Below are 22202 nucleotides of genomic sequence, written 5' to 3' on the forward strand. Positions count from 1 at the left end.
ACCTGGACTGGAAATTTATCTTTCCTTCTTTGAGGCTTGCACACTATAGGTTTGATATATCATCTTAGCTGTAAATTAGGTTTATGTTGTCTGATTATGAGTTGTCTTTGCAAAAGAGCATGTGGTCACTTTTTATTCTTCAAATGTAGATAAATGTAATTTTCTGATTATAGTTTCTTGTATTATCAGTAAGTTACCCATTGAATAAGAAGAATTCCTCTAGATGTATAGAATTATGACCTGATTATACTGTTAATTTTTGTTTCTTTTTTTAGAATGAGTATGGGAATATTCAGAGACGGCAATGGGAATATTAGGGGCTTCCCCGATAGATCAATTGGTAAAGAATCTGCCTGCAATGTGGAAGACCTGGGTTCGTCCCTGGGTTGGGAAGATCCCCTGGAGAAGGGAAAGGCTACCCACTCCAGTATTCTAGCCTGGAGAATTCCATGGTCTGTATGGTCCATGGGGTCCCAAAGATTTGGACACGACTGAGTGACTTTCACTTCACTTCCTAGGAATATTAAGTTATGATGAATATTACTTTTATTATTTTTCTCACTGCTACTAGGTCTTTGGTCAGGTATTACAACTGCCATAGGCCATGATGGCATTGTAACACAGTATCTTTAAGTAGTGATTTTTAGGGAAACATTGAGGCTTTTAAATTTATTATTTCTGTTTATGCTCATTGCTTTGTGAAGGTCATTTGAAATAACATTTGAATGTTGGTGGTGTTATTTACAACAGCTTACATGTTGTTAATATGTACTTATATTTCATATGCTCTTTGTTTGTCCTATTCAAACAGAAGTAGTCCAGGGGATGAGTCTATCCACGTCTTGAGTGTTGATGAGAAGAACAAGTTAGGAGCCAGAATTATCAAGGCAGAGATGATGGGCAATATGGTAAGGCTTATATTTTGTTCTTTTGGAGAATAATTACTAAATATTTAACTTCTTACAAGTAATTTTGGCAGTTCCTAAGCTATGGGGATGTAGCATCTTTTGACAATAATGCTGCTTTTTCTTTGAAGAGAGTCCTGAGCACTCCTAAGAACAGTATTGTCTACTTCTAAGTAAACTATGTAATTTGTCAAATTTTTGAAATTTATGATTTTAGGGAACTAAATGCTTTAAAAATTTCTTTTTAAGTTGGATATTTGCTTTATTCTCTTATTTATAACTTATTGAGCATATTTGAGGGAAATACAGAAATGTCACTGTCTTCCTTTGCTTTTTAGTTATATTTTATTAATAATGTGTTGCTTTCTTAAATTCCCTTACTTAGGAACTTTAAAATTGAGCTACTAAAAAGAATGGTTAATTAATTTTTTCAAAATTTTAGGCAACATGTTTGTGCCTGACTGTGTTACATGCTTTTTGTAGCTCACTTAATTCCCATGATAATGTTGTGATTTGAGACTTAACCTGAGAATTGAATAGAAATGAAATTATTTGGTAAGAGTGGCATCTATCTATTTATTATTGTCACGTTCCTCTTATACAAATACATGTTACACTACACATGGCAAAATGGCAAAGTCAGACAGCTTTCTGTGTCTTGAAAAAATTGATTCTCTTGTGGTCATATGTATGTACACATCTCAAATCCAAATATAAGTCATCTTAAGTAGTCTTCTGTTTTGGTGCACTATCTATGTGACACTCTGAGGTAGAACAAAAAGTGAACAAACCTGATACTTGTATTTTTATCAGTGTGTATCTCTAATAAAAATCATATCTTGCATATGCTGCGCTCTCTCTCTTTGAATCTGATCCTTAATGACACTGAACTTAAGCTCAACCCAGAAATTAGTAAGCGAGACAGACCACCACCAACAGCAAGAAAATAACATTTGTGTTTTGAAAGCACAAATAAATCAGTTAAAATAGTGAAAGGAAGGTAACCATGTTAGCAGATTAACCTATGTTAAAAGAAGTGTTCTGTGTTCATGGAACCACTGCAGTGGAGAAGACTGTCTTTGCTTGTCACAGTATTCTATTCATTTAATTTATTTCATTGTGGTTTATTGTTTTATATGTTAGTATTTTTTATAAATTTTTATAGATTTCTTAGAATAAAAATGAAATGCATTCAGTTTTTATCTAAATTACCTGTCAACAGTAAATAAGGTATTATTTTAATACTATGATGGCTTTCTTTTTAGAAATAACTGAAATTCTGAGCATTGGAAGTTTATAGTATCTAAGGAATTATAAAAATTCCCTTCTTAAGGGTATGCATTTCTTTTATCTTCTCTAAACTATATGTCCTTGTAATTATTTACTATCAAAATATAAACAATTTCCATAAGTATTTGAGAATTTTGTAACACAGACGAATTCATTAAAAAGTAATGCATTCGACTGTGAGCCTGGTAAGTGAATTTAGGTGTTAGCTACTTGAATGTTTAGGGCTTCCCAGGTGGCTCAGTGGTAAAGAATCCACCTGCCGATGCAAGAGATGCAGCTTTGTTCCCTGATCCGGGATGATCCCCTGAAGAAGAAAATGGCAACCCACTCCAGTATTCTTGCCTGGAGAACCCCATGGACAGAGAGCCTGCCAGTACAGTCCAGGGGGTCACAGAGTTGGGCATGACTCAATGACTGAACATCACCATCATCTTCATATGAATGTGAAATATTCTACAAATGAATTAAACTATGTATCACACCTGTTTTTCTTATCTTTTCTATTTGAAGGAATTAGCTGAACAACTTAAAGCCCAACTTGATAAGGCAAATAAATTCCAAGACACTGTAACACAGATGTCATCAAAAAAATCTAGGATAGAGGTAAGTAATAACAGTTTGATTATAGGTAGCCAATTACCTTGTGTAATACTTCTGCTTGGCAGTGGTACTATTTAATATTAAATGTGTCTGTATCTCTTATTGATGTGTTTGTGTATGTTTATGGTTGTTTGCTTGTTTTTAATATTTATTTTCGTATGTATTCTCTTATGTTATACCATTGTGTCCTGATGGACAAAAGCCTATGTCTAGGGTCAAGGGGGCATGGTTTTATCCTGGGCTCTGCCATTTACTGACTGACTTTGCACAAGTCAAACCTGGTCATTAACTTCTTTCTGTCCAGAATGATACACTTGAATTTGGTATCCCTCTCATGTAAAATATTTTGTTCTAGGATTCGTTTGCCTGTCTACTGGTCAATAAAACAGATAAAAAAAACATCTGTCTTTGTGGAGTATTATTTGAACAGGAAGAGAGAGATAATAAACTGATAAAGATAATAAACTATACAGCAGTGATAAAGATAATACAGTGATAAAGATAATAAACTATACAGCATAGTAGAAAGTTACATATCCTAAGCAGGGTAGAGGGAATCTTGAGGGTCAGTTATGCTGTGTGTTTATGTGTGTGTGTCTTGGGATGCACAGGCTAATTCTCATTAGAAAAGTGACGATGATGCAAGGACTTGAAGTAAGTTGAACAGTGATCTCTATGTATCTGAGTGAAGAGCACTGTGGACATAAGGAACAGAAGGTTGGATGTGTGTCCAGTATTTAGACAAAATAGCAGGGAGACCAGTGTTGCTGGAGTGAAATGAGTGAAAGAGAAGAAAGTGGAAGATCTAGATTAGAGAGTCTGTGGGAGGCCAGATCATATTAAGCTTAAAAGTCAAGGAAGTAGGTTTTTATTCTGGGTGAGAAGTAAAACTGTTTCAGATTTTTGAGCAGAAAATGTATTTTGACAGAACCATCCTGGCTTTTTTGTTAAGAGTAGATTTAAGGAGAACAGGGCAAACATGGGGTCTAATTAAGCTTTTGCATTAATACACATAAGAAAGAACAGTGAACTTGACTAAGATAGTAGCTGAAGAGATGTTTGAACTAATTAGATTTTTTATATGCATAAATGTTTTCCATGTATATTTTGAAGGAGAGCTGACTTGATTATTGTGATGGTTTAGATGAGAGAGGAATATGAATTAGTGTTGAGAATCTTTGTATCTGTAGTCATCAAAGATATTTTCTGTTTTGGCAATGTCTTTGTCTGGTTTTGATTATCAGGGTGATGGTGGCTTTATAAAATGAATTTAGGAGTGTTTCTTCCTCTTCAATCTTTTTGAAGTATTTGAGAAGGATCACTGTAAGCTCTTATTTGTGTATCTGGCAGAATTTCCCAGTGAAACCATCTGGTCCTGGACTTGTTTTTTGCAGGAAGGATTTTTATTTTTACAGATTTGATTTCAGTTCCAGTGAAATTCATCAGTCTTTTCCAAATTATCTACTACATTTTTGTTCAGTTTTGGTAGGCTGTGTGTTTCTAGAAACTTGTCCAGTTCTTCTAGGTTATAGACTTTGTTGGCATGTAATTGTTTCTAGTATTTTCTTTTGGTACTTTTGTGTTGTGCAATATTGGTTGTTATTTCTCTGGTTTTATTTATTCTTATTTTTTTGGGGGGGGTGGGTCCTCTCTTTTCTTAAAGTTCTTGGTCTGAGATTTGTTGATTTTCTTCCAAAGAACCAGCTCTGGGTTTTATCGATATTGTTCTATTAAAAAAAAATCTTTTATTTATTTATTCTCTGACCTTTATTATTTCCTTCCTTATCCTATCTTTAGGTTTTGTTTGCTTATTGTGTAATTCTTTTAGGTGGCAAGTTGTGTTCCTTATTTGTGATTTTTCTTGTTTTTTTTGAGAAAGCCTTGTATTGCTGTGAACTTCTCTATGCTTTGGCTGCATCCCATAGGTTTTGTGTGGTTGTGTTTTCATTGTCATTTATCTCAAGATATTTTTTAACTTCCTCTTGATTTCATCGTGACCCTTAGTTTTTAAGTAGTATGTTGTTTAGTTTCCATATTATTGTTTTTTTTCTTAGTTTCTCATTTAATATTTGATTTCTAGTTTCGTGCAATTGTGGTCAGAAAAGATGCTTGAAATAATTATTATACTCAAATTTCTTGAGGATTGTTTTGTGTCTTAGTTTATAGTGAATTCTAGAGAGTGTTCTATTCACAGTTGAAAAGAATTTGTATTTTTTCTTTGTTTGTTGTTATATAGAGTCCTGAAAACATAAATGGTGTTTAAGTGTTCTATTGTATCATTTAGAATCTCTGTTGCCTTACTGATTTTCTGTTTGGAAGCTCTGTCCATTAATAGGAGTTCCGTATCAAGTCTCATACTATTTTTGTATTCCCATCATTTTCTCCCTTTATGTCTGTTAGTATGTATTTATTACTTTGGGTGTTCCTATACTAGTTGCACATATGTTAATAAGTGTAAGGCTTCCCTTGTGGCTCAGCTGGTAAAGAACCTGCCTGCAGTGTAAGAGACTTGGGTTCGAACCCTGGGTTGGGAAGATCCCCTGGAGAAGGGAAAGGCTACCCACTCCAGTATTCTGGCCTGGAGAATTCCATGGACTAAGTCCATGGGGTTGCAAAGAGTGGGACATGACTGAGTGACTTTCACTTTCACTTTATTATTATATAGGATTCTTCTTAATCTCTCTTTATATCCATTGCTTTAAAGTCTATTTTGTTTGAGAAGAGTCTTGGTACCCCACTTTCTTGCAGTTATATTTGCATGAGCTGTCGTTCTCCAACCCATCATATTCCATCTATGTGTGTCTTTTGCCCTAAAGTTGGTTTTCTGCAGGTAGTTTATTGTAGGCTCTTCTTTTATCATCTAGTCAGCCTTTCTGTGTCTTTTGTTTTTTTTAATTTATCTTTTTATTGAAGGATAATTGCTTTACAGAATTTTGTTGTTTTTCTTGTCAAACCTCAACATGAATCAGCCATAGGTATACATATATCCCCTCCCTTTTGAGACTCCCTCCCATCTCACTCCCTGTCCTACCCTTTGGGTTGAAACAGAACCCCTGTTTGAGTTTCCTGAGCCACACGACAAATTTCCATTGGCTATCTATTTTGCATATGGTAATATAAGTTTGCATGTTACTCTTTCCATATGTCTCACCCTCTCCTCCCCTCTCCCCATGTCCATAAGTCTGTTCTCTATGTTTGTTTCTCCCTTGCTGCCCTGTAAATAAATTCTTCAGACCATATTTCTAGATTCCATATATATGCGTTAGAATATGATATTTATCTTTCTCTTTTAGATTCACTTCACTCTGTATAGTAGGTTCTAGGTTCATCCACCTCATCAGAACTGACTCAGATCTGTTCCTTTTTATGGCTGAGTAATAGTCTATTGTGTATATGTACCAAAACTTCTTTATTCATTCATCTGTTGATGGACATCTAGGTTGCTTCCATGTCCTAGCTATTGTAAATAGTGCTGCAGTGAACAATGGGATACATGAGTCTTTTTTTCAATTTTGGTTTCCTCAGGGTATATGCCTAGGAATGGGATTGTGGGGTCATATGATGATTTTATTACTAGTTGTTTAAGGAACCTCCATACCGTCTTCCAATTTACATTCCCACCAACAGTGCAAGAGCGCTCCCTTTTTTCCACACCCTCTCCAGCACTTATTGTTTGTAAACTTTTTGATGATGGCCATTCTGACCAGTGTGAGGTAATATCTCACTGTGGTTTTAATTTACATTTCTCTAATACTGAGCGATGTTGAATGTGCGATCTTTCCATGTGTTTGTTAGCCATCTGTATGTTTTGGAGAAATGTCTGCTTAGGTCTTTTTCCCACTTTTTGACTGGGTTGTTTGTTTTACTAGCATTGAGTTGTATGAGGTGCTTGTATATTTTGGAAATTAATCCTTTGTCAATTATTTCCTTTGCTATTATTTTCTCCCATTCTGAGGGTTTTTTTTTTTTTTTTCACCTTGCTTATAGTTGTCTGTACAAAAGCTTTTAAGTTTAATCAGGTCCCTGGGTTGTTTTTATTGCTGTTACTCTGGGAGGTGGGTCATAGAGGATCTTGCTTTGATTTATGTCATCAAGTGTTCTGCCTGTGTTTTCCTCCAAGAGTTTTATAGTTTCTGGTCTTACATTTAGGTCTTTAATCCATTTCGAATTTATTTTTGTGTTTGCTATTAGGAAGTGTTCTAATTTCATCCTTTTACATATAGCTGTGCAGTTTTTGCAGCACCATTTGTTGAAGAGGCTGTCTTTGCCCCATTGTATATTCTTGCCTCCTTTGTCAAAAATAAGGTACCCATAGGTGTAAGGGTTTATTTCTGGGCTTTCTGTCTTGTTCCATTGGTCTCTATTTTTGTGCCAGCATCATACTGTCTTGATGACTGTAGCTTTGTAGTATAATCTGAAGTCAGGAAGGTTGATTCCTCCATCTCCATTCTTCTTTCTCAAGACTGCTTTGACTATTTGGGGTCTTTTGTGTTTCCATTTGAATTATGAAACTTTTTGTTCTAGTTCTGTGAAAAATGTCATTGGTAATTTGATAGGGATCGCATTGAATCTGTAGATTGCATTTGGTAGTATAGTCATGTTCAGAATATTGATTCTTCTTACCCAGAAACATGGAATATCTCTCCATCTGTTTATGTCATCTTTGATTTCTTTCATCAGTTTCTTATAATTTTCTGTGTACACTTCTTTTGTCTCCTTAGGTAAGTTTATTCTTAGATGTTTAATTCTTTTTGTTGCAGTGGTGAATGGGATTGATTCTTCAATTTCTCTTTCTGATTTTTCATTGTTAGTATATAGAAATGCAAGTGATTTCTGTGTATTGATTTTGTATCCTGCAGGTTTGCTAAATTCACTTATTATCTCTGATAATTGTCTGATAACTATCTTTATCTCTAGTAATTTTCTGATACCATCTTTAGGGTTCTCTATCCTGATGGGCTGCAGTCCATGGGGTCGCTAAGAGTCAGACACGACTGAGCGACTTCCCTTTCACTTTTCACTTTCATGCATTGGAGAAGAAAATGGCAACCCACTCCAGTGTTCTTGCCTGAAGAATCTCAGGGATGGGGGAGCCTGGTGGGCTGCTGTCTATGGGGTCGCACAGAGTCGGACACGACTGAAGTGACTTAGCAGCAGCAGCATGTGCAGTATCATGTCATGTACAAACAATGAGAGCTTTATTTCTTCTTTTCTGTTCTCGATTTGTTTTATTTCTTTTTCTTCTCTGATTGCTGTAGCTAGGACTTCCAAAACTGTGTTGAATAATAGGGGTGAAAGTGGACACCCTTGTCTTGTTCCTGATGTTATGGGGAATGCTTTCAGTTTTTCACCATTGAGAATAATGTTTGCTGTGGGTTGATCATATATGGTCTTTATTATATTGAGATAGGTTCCTTCTATGCCCATTTTTTAAGTAGTTTTAATTATAAATGGGTGTTGAATTTTGTCTTAGTCTTTTTCTGCATCTATTGAGATTATCATATGGTTTTTTTTTTTTAATTAAATTTATTTATTTATTTATTTTTAATTTTTACTTTACAATTCTGTATTGGTTTTGGCATAGATTGACATGAATCCACCACAGGTGTACATGCGTTCCCAAACATGAACCCCCCTCCCACCCCCCTCCCCACAACATCTCTCTGGGTCATCCCCGCGCGTCAGCCCCAAGCGTGTCATATCCTGCATCAGACAAAGACTGGCAATTTGATTCTTACATGATATTATACATGTTTCAATGCCATTCTCCCAAATCATCACACCCTCTCCCTCTCCCTCTGAGTCCACAAGTCCGCTATACACATCTGTGTCTTTTTTGCTGTCCTGCATACAGGGTCATCATTGCCATCTTCCTAAATTCCATATATATGTGTTAGTATACTGTATTGGTGTTTTTCTTTCTGGCTCGCTTTACTCTGTATAATCGGCTCCAGTTTCATCCATCTCATCAGAACTGATTCAAATGTATTCTTTTTAATGGCTGAGTAATACTCCATTGTGTATATGTACCACAGCTTTCTTATCCATTCATCTACTGATGGACATCTAGGTTGTTTCCATGTCCTGGCTATTATAAACAGTGCTGCGATGAACATTGGGGTACATGTGTCTCTTTCAATTCTGGTTTCCTCTGTGTGTATGCCCAACAGTGGGATTGCTGGGTCAGAAGGCATTTCTATTTGCAATTTTTTAAGGAATCTCCACACTGTTCTCCATAGTGGCTGTACTAGTTTGCATTCCCACCAACAGTGTAGGAGGGTTCCCTTCTCTCCACACCCTCTCCAGCATTTATTGCTTGCAGATTTTTGGATCGCAGACATTCTGACTGGTGTGAAGTGGTACCTCATTGTGGTTTTGATTTGCATTTCTCTAATAATGACTGATGTTGAGCATCTTTTCATGTGTTTGTTAGCCATCCGTATGTCTTCTTTGGAGAAATGTCTATTTAGTTCTTTGGCTCATTTTTTGATTGGGTCGTTTATTTTTCTGGAATTGAGCTGCAGGAGTTGCTTGTATATTTTTGAGATTAGTTGTTTGTCAGTTGCTTCATTTGCTATTATTTTCTCCCATTCGGAAAGCTGTCTTTTCACTTTGCTTATGTTTTCCTTTGTTGTGCAGAAGCTTTTAATTTTAATTAGATCCCATTTGTTTATTTTTGCTTTTATTTCCAGAATTCTGGGAGGTGGATCATAGAGGATCCTGCTGTGGTTTATGTCGGAGAGTGTTTTGCCTATGTTCTCCTCTAAGAGTTTTATAGTTTCTGGTCTTACATTTAGATCTTTAATCCATTTTGAGTTTATCATTGCAACAAAAAGAATAAAATACTTAGGAATATACCTAGCTAAAGAAACTAAAGACCTATATACAGAAAACTATAAAACACTGATGAAAGAAATCAAAGAGGACACTAATAGATGGAGAAATATACCATGCTCATGGATCGGAAGAATCAATATAGTGAAAATGAGTATATTACCCAAAGCAATTTACAAATTCAATGCAATCCCTATCAAGATACCGGCGATATTTTTCACAGAACTAGAACAAATAATTTCAAGATTTGTATGGAAATACAAAAAACCATGAATAGCCAAAGCAATCTTGAGAAAGAAGAATGGAACTGGAGGAATCAATTTGCCTGACTTCAGGCTCTACTACAAAGCCACAGTCATCAAGACAGTATGGTATTGGCACAAAGACAGACATATAGATCAATGGAACAAAATAGAAAGCCCAGAGATAAATCCACATACATATGGACACCTTATCTTTGACAAAGGAGGCAAGAATATACAATGGATTAAAGACAATCTCTTTAACAAGTGGTGCTGGGAAAACTGGTCAACCACTTGTAAAAGAATGAAACTAGATCACTTTCTAACACCGTATCATATGGTTTTTATCTTTAAATTTGTTAATATGGTATATCACATTAATTGATTTGCATATATTGAAGAATCCTTGCATGCCTGGAATAAACCCAAGTTCATCATGGTTAGTGAGCTTTTTGATGTGTTGTTGAATTCTTTTTGCTAAAATTTTGTTGAGGATTTTTGCATCTATGTTCACCAGTGATATTGGCCTGTAGTTTTCTTTTTTTGTGTTGTCTGTGTCTGGTTTTGGTTTCAGGGTGATGGTGCCCTAGTAGAATGAGTTTGTATGTGTTCCTTCCTCTGCAATTTTTTGAAAGAATTTTAGAAATCCTTCTAATGCCTATCCAGGCATTAGCTCTTCTCTAAATGTTTGGTAGAATTCTCCTGTGAATCTGTTTGGTCCTGGGCTTTTGTTTTTCGGGAGATTTTTTGGTTACAGCTTCGATTTCAGTGCTTGTAATTGGGTTGTTCATAATTTCTATCTCTTCCTGATGCAGTCTTAGGAATTAACTTTTCTAAGAATCTGTCCATTTCTTCCAGGTTATCTATTTTATTGCCATATAGTTGGTCATAATAGTCCCATAATCCTTTGTATTTCTGCATTTTCTGTTGTAATCTCTCCTTTTTCGTTTCTAATTTTGTTGATTTGATTCTTCTCTCTTATTTTCTTGATCAGTCTGGTTAAAGATTTGTCAATTCTGTTTATCTTCTCCAAGAACCGGTTTTTAGTTTTATTAATCGTTAGTGTTGTTTCTTTCATTTCTTTTTCATTTATTTCTGCTTGGATTTTTATAATTTTTTTCCTCTGCTAATTCTGTGTTTTTTTTTTTTTTTTTGGTTCTTTTCCCAGTTGTTTTAGGTGTAAAGTTAAGTTGTCCATTCGATGTTTTTCTTGTTTCTTGAGGTAGGACTGTATTGCTATAAACTACCCTTCAGAACTGCTTTTGCTGCATCCCATAGGTTTTGATTGTCATGTTTTCATTGTCATTTGTTTCTAGGAATTTTTTAATTTCCCTTTTGATTTCTTCAATAACCTGTTGGTTGTTTAGAAACATATTGTTTAATCTCCATGTGTTTGTGATTTTTATAGTTCTTTTCTTATAGTTGATATCTAGTCTCATAGCATTGTGGTCAGAAAAGATGTTTGATATAAATTTCAATTTTCTTAAGTTTACTGAGGTTTGATTTGTGACCCAAGATGTGGGTCTATCCTGGAGAATGTACTCTGTGCACTTGAGAAGAAGGTGTATTCTTCTGCATCTGGATGGAATGTCTTGAAGATATCAGTGAGATCCATCTCATCTAATGTATCAATTAAGACTTGTATTTCCTTATTAATTTTGTTTTGATGAACTATCCATTCTTGTGAGTGGGGTGTTAAAATCTCCTATTATTGTGTTACTGTCAATTTCTCCTTTTATGTCTGTTAATGTATGTTTTATGTACTGAGGTGCTCCTATCTTGGGTGCATAGGTATTTACAATTATAGCTTCCTCTTGGATTGATCCCTTGATCATTATGTAGTGTCCTTTCTTATCTCATGTAACATTCTTCATTTTAAGGTCTACTTTGTCTGATATGAGGATTGCTACTCCAACTTTCTTTAGCTTTCCATTTGCATGGAGTATATTTTTCCATCCTCTCAGTGTCAGTCCCTATGTCTCCTTGGGTCTGAAGTGGGTTTCTTTTAGCCAGCATATATACGGGTCGTGTTTTTGTATCCATTCAGGCAGTCTGTGTCTTTTGGTTGGAACATTTAATCTGTTTACATTTAAAGTCATCATTGATATATATGTTCCTATTGCCATTTTCTTCATTGTTTGGGGTTGATTTTGTAGATCTTTTTCTTCTCTTGCATTTCTTGACTATATAAGTCCCTTTAAAATATGTTGTAAGCTAGTTTGGTGGTACTGAATTCTCTTAACTTTTGCTTGTCTGAAAAGCTTTTGATTTCTCCATCAGTTTAGAATGATATACTTGGTTTTACTCTGGTACAGTAATATTGGTTGTAGATTTTTCCCTTTCAGTACTTTACATATATTCTGCCATTTCCTTCTGGCTTGAAGAGTTTCTGCTGCAAGATCAGCTGGTAAATGTATGGGGTTTTCCGGTATATTACTTGTTGATTTTCCACTGCTGCTTTTAATATTCTTTCTTTGTGTTTAATCTTAGTTTGATTAGTATGTGTCTTAGCGTGTTTCTCCTTTGGTTTATCCTGTATGGGACCCTTTGTGCCTCTTGGACTTGATTGACTATTTCCTTTTTCATGTTGGGGAAATGTTCATCTATAATCTCTTCAAAAATTTTCTCATACCCTTTCTTTTTCTCTTCTTCTTCTGAGACCCCTATATTTTGAATGTTGGTGCATTTGATACTGTTCCAGAATTCTCTGAGACTATCCTCAGTTCTTTGCATTCTTTTTACTTTTTCTGCTCTTCAGAAGTTATTTCCATGATTTTATCTTCCATCTCACTGATTTGTTCTTCTGCTTCAGATATTCTGCTTTTGATTCCTTCCAGAGTATTTTTAATTTCAGTAATTGTGTTGTTTGTCTCTCTGTGGTTGTTCTTTAGTTCTTCTGGGTCTTTGTTAATTGATTCTTGCATTTTCTCCTTTCTCCTTTCAAGAATTTTGATCATCTTTTCTATCATTATACTGAATCCTTTTTCAGGTAGTTTGTGTATTTTCTGTTCATTTATTTGGACTTCTGTTTCTAGTTTGTTCCTTCATTTATGCAGTATTTCTCTGCCTTTTTATTATTATTTTTTTAAACTTATTGTGTTTGAGGTCTTCTTTCCCCAGGCTTCAAGGTTGAGTTCTTTCTTCCTTTTGGTTTCTACCCTCCTAAGGTTGGTCCAGTGGTTTGTGTAAGCTTTCTATAGGGTGAGATTTGTGCTGAAGGTTTTTTTTTCCTCTGATGGGCAAGGCTGAGTGAGGTGGTAATCCTGTCTACTGATGATTGGGTTTGTATTTTTTTGTTGTTGTTTGGGTGAGGTGTCCTGTACAGGGTGCTGTTGGTGGTTGGATGATGCTAGTTTTTGTATTCAAGTGGTTTCATTTGTGGGAGTTCTAACTATTTGATACTTCCTAGGGTTAGTTCTCTGGTAGTCTAGGGTCTCGGAGTTAGTGCTCCCACTCTAAAGGCTCAGAGCTTGATCTCTTAGCTGCAGGTCTTTTGGAATCTGAGACTGAGCCACATGAGCTTTCTGCCAAGTTTGTTTTTGTTGTCCTGGTTTCCAGCATGCTGAGCTTCTTGTCAATTCCACTGTGCTGGATTTCTTTTGTGTTTGACTTCCATAGCATGAGCTATTGCCAAATTTGGCTTCTGCCATGCTTGATCTCTGCCTTGCAGGGGCTGAGCTGAGGTTATTTCAGCCAGGTTACATCCAGGTCACGGCACCAGATACATTGGGGGAGTGTATAATTTCCTCAGTTCTGTCTTGCAGCAGCAAAGATTTGAAACAGCGGACCAGTGTTAACAGCTTGGTTACAGCTCAGAGAGCACACTTAACTTTTTCAAGCATCAGAACCTTCTGGTTTAGTTTCTTTTTGATGCTCACATCTCTTCAGATTTTCTGCTGTTGACTTGTCACTGTGGAAATTCTGCCATCCCACCACCTGCTAAGCCTGCCCACCAGCCTGCAGCACCTCCCCAGGGCTGCCAGGCCCACACATCTCTTTTTAAGATCTTGGGTCTTCTTTACTTTCATTACTCTAAATTTTTTTTCATATAAATTTCTTGTCTCCTCTTTATTTGGTTGTTCTAGTAGGTTTTTATCTTTGTCCTTCACCTACAAGGTTGAAGGTATCTGTAAGCTGAGATATCCTTTAAAATATCATACTATTAATTAATACTAGTTGATTAACAGTGAAAATACATAATATTGTGTGTGCATGTTAATTTGAAAATTTGGATGCATTTTTTCCCCTTTCTGTTTCAACAGGGAAAGTAAATCTCTAGTAATGAAATTGAAATAGTTTTTTAAATAATTAATTCTCTTTGGAGAGATAGACTGAAATGCAAATAATTTGCTTAGTCTTGTTTTGAATTGATTTTTAATGAAGTTGTTAGCTAGTATACTTTATGTCATTTTTTTATTAGGACCTTTTCAGTAAAATTCTGTTTTTATCATAGAATGCAGTTTGGTGTATATTCAATAAAAGTTCATGGGAATAACTTCTTTTGAAGAGTAGAAGTGAAAATCATTTGAGGGCTTTTAATTGAAAGAATAGAAGTTATGAGGAATACCATTGTGGTAGATAATTCAACAGGTTCATTCTGTCATTTAATTGCTTTCAAGATTTGGTAGGGTCTTTATTCTTTTTTTGTACCTTAAGCCTATACAGTCTTTGTCAGTATACTTCAGTTATGGTTTGAAGGGGACAAGATGTGGAATTTCAGTATCCTTCTGCTATGATAGAATTGCTATTATTTTTTTTTAATTTTTTATTGTAGCATAGTTGATTAACAATGTTGTGTTAGTTTCTAGTGTACAGCAGACTGATTCAGTTTATACATATACATGTGTCAGTTCTTTTTGAAATTCTTTTCCGATTTAGTTTATTACTGAATATTTAGCAGAGTTCTCTATGCTATACAGCAGTTCCTTGTTGGTTATCTGTTTTAAAAGTAATGCATATATGTCAGTCCCAAGCTCCCAATCTATCTCTTCTGCCTGCCCTTCCCTACTGGTAACCATAAGCTTGTTCTCTAAATCTGTGAATCTGTTTCTGTTTTGTAAATAAATTCGTTGGTGCCCCCCTCTTTTTTTTTTTTTTTTTTAGGATTCGACATATAAGCAGTATTACATGTATTGTTCTTTCAGTGTCTAACTTATTTCACTCAGTATGACATTCTCTAGGTCTATCTGTTTTGCTGCAGATTGCATTTTTTTAAATTGCTAAGTGATATTCTACTCTATATGTGTATCATATGGTCTTATCCATGCTTTTGTTGATAGACATTTAGGTTACTTCCATGTCTTTGCTATTGTAAATAGTGGTGCAGTGTATATTGGGGTACATGTGTCTTTTTGAATTATGGTTTTCTCAGGTTATATGCCCAGTAGTGGGATTGCTGGCTCATATGGTGATTCTGTTTTTAGATTTTAGAGGAATCTACATACTTTTCTCCATAGTGGCTATATCAATTTTATTCCCACCAACAGTGCCTGTACTTTCTCTAGCTTTTACTATTTGCAGATTTTTTGATAATGGCTATTTTGACTGGTGTGAAGTGACATCTCATTGTAGTTTTGATTTGCATTTTTCTAGTAATTAGCTGTGTTCAGCATCTTTTCGAATGTGCCTCTTTACCATCTTTATGTCTTCTTTGGAGAAATGTCTGTTTAAGACATGTACCCTTTTTTGATTGTGTGTGTCTGTGTATGTGTGTATGTGTGTGTGTATTTTAATATTAAGCCACATGAGCTGTTTGTAAAATTTGGAGATTAATCCCTTACTGGTCTCATTGTTTGCAAATATTTTCTCCCATTCTATTGGTTTTCATATTACTCTGGGAGACAGCCTCAGGAAGATGGTACTGTGATTTACTTTAAAGAGTGTTCTGCCTATGGTTTCCTCTAAGTCTTTTTATAGAATCTGGTCTTACATTTATGTTTTTAGTCATGTTGAGTTTATTTTTGTGTATGGTGGTAAAGAATGTTCTAGTTTCCTTGTTTTACATGTAGCTGTTCCATTTTCTTGGGAACATTTTTTGAAGAGAGCATCTTCCTTGCCTTACATAGTCTTGCCCCCGTTGTAATAGAGTAATTGACCGTAGATATGTGGGTTTATTTGTGGGTTTTTTATCCTGTTCCATTGATCTGTATTTCTATTTTTATGCCAGTACCATTTTTTGATGTCTGTAGCTTTGTAGTGTAGTCTGAAGTCAGGGATTCTGATTCCTCCAGCACCATTTTTCTTTCTCAAGATTCATTTTGCTTTTCAAGGTCTTTTGTGTTTCCATACAAATAATTTTCTTTTCTTTTTGTTCTAAAAAAATGCCTTTGGTAATTTGGTAGGAATTGCATTCAATCTTTATAGATTGACTTATGCAGTATTGTCATTTTGACAGTATTGATTCTTTCAAACCAAGAATGTGGCATATGTTCTCATCTGTTTGTATAATCTTTGATTTCTTTCGTCATTGTCTTGTTTTTGAAATTTACGTCTATTGTCTCCTTGGGTTGCTTTATTCCTGCATGTTTGTTTCTTTTTCATGTATTAATAAGTGGGATTGTTTCTTTAATTTCTCTTTCTGGTCTTTTGTTTTTAGTGTGTAGACGTGTAACAAATTCCTGTGTTTTAATTTTGTATACTATAACTTTACCAATCATTGATGAACTCTAGAAGTTCTCTGGTAGCATCTTTAAGATTTTCTATGTATAGTATCTTGTCATCTGTAAACAGTGGCAGTTTAATTTCTTCTTTTCCAATCTGGATTTCTTTTTCTTCTTCAGTTGCGGTGGCTTAGATTTCCAAAACTGTGTTGAATGAAGGTGGCAAAAGTGGACATCCTTGTCTTGTTACTCATCTTAGAGGAAATGCTTTCAGCTTTGCACCCATAAGTGTAATATTGGCTGTAGGTTTGTCATAATTGGTTTTTATTATGTTGAGACATGTTTCATCTATGCCCACTTTCTGGAAGGTTTTCTTGTTTTTTATCATAGATTGGTGTTGAATTTTGTCAAAAGCTTTTTCTACACCTGTTGATATGTCTGTATAGTTTTTATTCTTAAGTTTGTTGATGTATCACTGATTAATTTGAAAATATTGAACATTATTTGCAACCCTGGGAGAAATCTCACTTGGTCATGGTGTATGATCCTTTTAATATTTTGTTGGATTCAGCTTGCTAGTATTTTGTTGAGGATTTTTGTGTCTATGTTCATCAGTGATATTGGCCCATAATTTTCCCTTTTTTTGTAGTCATCTGTGTCTCATTTTGGCATTATGGTTGTGGTGGTGTCATAGAATGACTTTGGGACTGTTCCTTTGCAATTTTTCAAAATAGTTTTAGAAGAATAGATGTTAACTCTTTTCTAAATGTAGACATTAACTCTTCTCTAAATGTTTGGTAGAATTTGCCTATGAAGCCATTTGTTGCTGGAGTTTTGTTTGTTGGAAGATTTTTAATCATTCAATTCATTACTTGTAATTAGTCTGTTCATATTTCTGTTTCTATGATGGATGAAGATTCTTGGGAGATTGTACCTTTCTAAGAATGTCTTCATTTCTTCTAGCTTGTCCATATTATTGGCATCTAGTTGCTTGAGGCAGTCTCTTACGAGAGTTTTAATTTTTGTACTCCGTTGTAACTTCTTTTTTATTTCTAATTTTATTGATTTGAACCCACTCCCTCTTTTTCTTGATGCGTCTGGCTAAAGGTTTATCAGTTTTGTTTTCAAAGAACCAGGTTTTAGTTTTATTGATCTTTCAATTTCTTAAAATTTTTATTTCATTTCTGCCCTGATCTTTATAGTTTCTTTCCTTCTACTAACTTTGAGTTTTGTTTGTCCCTCTTTTTCTGGTTGTTTTCATTGTAAGATTAGGTTGTTTATTTGTAGGTTTTCCTTTTTCCTGCCATAAGATTGTATTATCTTAAACGTCTCTCTTAGAATTTCTTTTTTCACATCCCACAGGTTTTGGATGGTTGGGCTTCATTTTCCTTTGTCTCTAGATATTTTTTATTTCCTGTTTGATTTCTTCATTGATCCATTGGTTGTTTAGCAACATATTGTTTAGCCTGCATGTATTTGTGTTTTTTAGATTTTTTTTCTTGTGTTAATATCCAATCTCATAGTGTTGTGGTAAGAAAAGATGCTTGATATGATTTTAGTTTCATTAAGTTTACTGAGGCTTGATTTGTGATCCACGATGTTATCTCTTCTGGGGCATGTTCTTATGTAATTGAGAAGAAAATATATTCTACTGCTTTTGAATGCAATTCTCTATAAATACCAGCTAAGTCTATGCAGTGTAATCTGTCATTTAAGGCTTGTATTTCTTTTTGATCTTCTGTCTGGATGATCTGTTAATTGAGGAAAGAGTTAAAGTTTCCTAGTATTGTTGTTTTATTGATTTCTCCTTTGATGACTGTTAATATTTATATTATTGGGGTGCTCCTACAGTAGGTACATGTATATTTATAATTTTTATGTCTTCTTGGATTGATCATTATGTAGTGTCCTTTCTTGTCTCTTGTAGCAGTCTGTAATTTAAAGTCTGTTTTGTCTGATATGAGTATTGCTACTCCAGCTTTCTTTTGATTACCGTTTCCATGGAATACTTGTTTCCATCTTCTTGCTTTCAGCTTGTATATGTTCCTAGATCTGAAGTAGGTCTTTGTAGACAGCATATATACTGATCTGTTTTTTAATATCCATTCAACCAGTCTTTGTTTTGGTTGGAGTATTTATCCCATTAACATTTAAGATAATTATTGATACATGTTTCCTGTTATTATTGTTTTTCAGTCACTAAGTTGTGTCTGACTCTCGCAACCCCATGGACAGTATAGCACGTCAGGGACCTCTGTCCTCCACTATCTCCCAGAGTTTGCTCAAATTCTTGTTCATTGAGTTGGTGATGCTATCTAACAATCTTATCTTCAGCCACCCCCTTCCTTTTTTACCTTCAATCTTTCCCAGCATCAGAGTCTTTTTTCCAGTGAGTCAAGTCTTTGCATCAGGTGGCCAAAGTATTGGAGCCTAATGCTGTTGAAAATCTGAGCCATAACTGCCACCCCCAACCCCCCTGTCCCTGGGAGACCCTCTAATATGAACAGGGACATCTGGCCAGTCTCTTATGAGGTCATTATTTCTTCTCCTGTCTCCTGGTGTGCATGAGACCCCGAGTATTCCCTTTAAAAGTGGAATTTCTAAAAAATAAATAAATAAATAAATAAAATAAATAATAAAAAAAAAAAAATAAAAGTGGAATTTCTGTTGCCCCCAGTACTGTTAAATCACTGAAGATTTGCCTTCAAAGCAAAATTTCTTGGGATCTCCTCCTCCCATTGCCAGACCTGCAGGCTGGGAAGCCTGATTAATGACTCAGGACTTTCACTCCTATTGGAGAACTTCAGTAGTATATATTATTTTACACTTTGTGGGTTGGCCCACCCAGCGGGTATGGGATTTGATTTTATTGCTTTTGTGCCCCTCATTCCATCTCATTGTAGCTTCTTTGTCTTTGGGTTTAGGGTGTCTTTTTTGGTAGGTTTCAGCATTTTTTTGGTCAGTCGTTCTTCGGCAATTACTTGTGATCTCAAAATTTGTGTAATAAGGGTTGAGCCCACTTCTTTCTACTCTGCCATGTAGATTTTTAAATTGCAGAAACATTTGTTAAATATAACATCTGCTCTGTAGGTAATGGGCACTCATACAGTGCCTGTTTGAACCATTGGCGTTTTGTCATCTTTTATATTATCTAAATGAAAGCTTAATTTGAAGTTTGCTTCTGTGACTATTTTAAAAGTTAAGTAAACTTTGGATATTTTTTCCCACCTTTTCCCTGAAAAGATTATGGTCACTTTACATGATAGTAGATAATGAAAGTTCAGGATGCTTTAGATAATCCATAATATTATCTGAAAATAAAATCATTTTATGCTTTTTTGGCTATTAAATATAAGCATTCAGTATTTTTTTCAATATTTTCAGTTGTTACCTCTAAAACTTTATATAGGATGAAGATCAGGAAGAAGTGATCCTTGTCAGAACAGATCATTCCGGAAGAGCCTGGCCTGTAAACACACCAGGAAAACAAGAAGGAAGAAGGAAAAGACAGATTGTATGTTTAACATATATCTTTTGTTTATTAATTTAGAGTTTCTTTTTTCCCCTTTGTATCAGATTTACAGTTAATCCTTTAACTACCTGAGTTTGAATTGCTCAGGTCCACTTATACACAGAACTTTTTCAATAAATTACATACTATAGTACTACATATTTGTGGTGGTTTGAACCTGTGGATATGGAGTATAGTTAAAGGATCAACTGTAATCTGATACAAAGGGGAAAAAAAAGGAATTCACTGCCCCTAACCTTTGCATTGTTCAAGGGTCAGCTGTCCTTTGAAATATTTTTAGACATGTAGTTGAGTAATGCAAACACTGTTGGTCTTTGATCGCTCAGTAGTATATGACTCTTTGCAGCCTCATGTACTCTAGCCTGCCAGGCTCCTCTGTCCATGGCATTTCCCAGGCAAGAATATTGGAATGGGTTGCTGTTTCCTTCTCCAGGGTATATTCCCAACCTAGGAATCGAACCTGAATCTCCTACATTGGCAGGTGGATTCTTTACCCGTGAACCACCAGGGCAGCCCAATGCAAACATAAAAAGGTAGTAAATAATGATGTTCCTTCTAATTATATCCCTTTGCCTTTTACAAAATGTAATCTAATTCAACAGCAATTGTGAACATTGAATTTTTAAGGAAGTCTTAATTTTAACATTTATTTCTTTGACCTTGTTTCTAGTTTCTTTTTACATACTCATCATAGCTCTTAGGGAAAACCTTGGTCCCATACATTTCTTAATCTGTGTTTGATCCTTTATAAACCTAATTTTGTTTTCTGCCTTCTAACTACTGCAGTGAATTTATAGCACTGCCTTGAGGCTCTTAAAATGGCAAAAACAACATATTCAATTTTCTCAAGTTAGATTTTTTGTTTTAAATTTGAAAGATCTTATAAGCAGTAATTGAGTACACAAAAGAGTTATTTAGAATCTTTCTGTCAAATGTCTATAATATCCCTGTTGAGTGCAAATAGAAATGGGATACCTATTCTGATGAAATGGGAAGTATTCAGGTTTTGCAAGAAAGATGTCATAGGAAAATAGTAAAGGTTTGAATTGTGTGAGATGACAGACAGAACTGGCTTGGGGTTCATAGACCTATTGCCAGATGTCATTCAGTAGTGTTCTTGAATTTCGTACTACTGAATAGTCTAGTTACAGGAGTAAAGAGGTAGACACATTCATTCAGCACTGAGGTTTGCTTTTTGAGTATAATGAAAGGATAAGAGGACCAGAAAGAGATTTGCACCTAAGGAGTGATTGAAGTCATAGAACGTGAGATACAAGGTTATGAAGATGAGAATAGTAACATGGCATAAAATAATAAGAGGGTGGTTCCAAAGAAGTTCAACAGCAGGATTTATTTGGATAAGGGAATTTGAGATTAGTGTTGAGGAGATTTGATTTGGTAGGTAATACATAGCTCTACTCTTTTCCTCTGATAGGTATGGAACCAACTGAAAGGAAAACCCGGAATTGTTTGGATGAGAGTCAGAATATCAGCTTTGCTTCTGATACAGCTGTTTGAAGTAGATTTGCTTAAAACTTGACTTTTGTTCTTGATATACTTTCTCAATCTCTGGATAACTCCTGACTTAACTCTACAGAGATAGGGATTTTTTACTATAAGGAGGGGAGAGAAAGCATAAAGCAATTCTGCCCTTTGCGTAAAACTCAAAAATCAGATACTATCATGCTTCCATCCCTTGGGAAGAGAAAGGTAATGGTATAGAAGAGGTAGGAAGTGTCATTTTAATGGAAATTCTTCCACATGGATGCAGACAGAATAGAAAGAAACTAGGAGGAAAGATTATGATATATATTGGGATTTTTACTTTTAATGTCAGATTTACAGGTAGTTCATTAAAATACTTCAGACTCATTTTCACTAAACTTACAGTGTTCATTTTGTCATAGGTTTCAACTCATGAGGAAAAAGAAAGGGTCAGATACTTTCATGATGATGATAACTTAAGTCTAAATGATTTAGTCAAGAATGAAAAGATGGGAACAGCAGAAAATCACAACAAACTTTTTATGAGAATGACATCTAAGGTAAGATATATTGCTGGGATACCTTTGAATTTTGAGAAATTCAGTCTACTCAGTCTACAGTGATGTACTTTGCAGAGACAGCTGGTTCTCTCTAAACTTTGTTTTATTAAATTAAATCCTTTGTAAGACACATTAGAAACCTGCATTTTAGAATT

General features: G+C 35.0%; 1 protein-coding gene across 2 annotated transcripts in view; it reads left to right on the top strand.

Moving 5' to 3' along the window:
• The window catches only part of CWF19L2 (CWF19 like cell cycle control factor 2), a 142953-nt gene that overhangs the window by 72587 nt on the left and 48164 nt on the right, over positions 1-22202 (top strand). For both annotated transcript variants that reach the window (XM_040257907.1, XM_040257908.1), the window contains 4 exons: positions 812-908; positions 2706-2798; positions 19880-19984; positions 21910-22047. In XM_040257907.1, the coding sequence (XP_040113841.1) occupies positions 812-908; positions 2706-2798; positions 19880-19984; positions 21910-22047 (433 nt within the window). The remainder of the gene's footprint in view (positions 1-811; positions 909-2705; positions 2799-19879; positions 19985-21909; positions 22048-22202) is intronic.

Source organism: Oryx dammah, unplaced genomic scaffold (genome assembly GCF_014754425.2).
Source record: "Oryx dammah isolate SB20612 unplaced genomic scaffold, SCBI_Odam_1.1 HiC_scaffold_17, whole genome shotgun sequence".
Taxonomy (NCBI): domain Eukaryota; kingdom Metazoa; phylum Chordata; class Mammalia; order Artiodactyla; family Bovidae; genus Oryx; species Oryx dammah.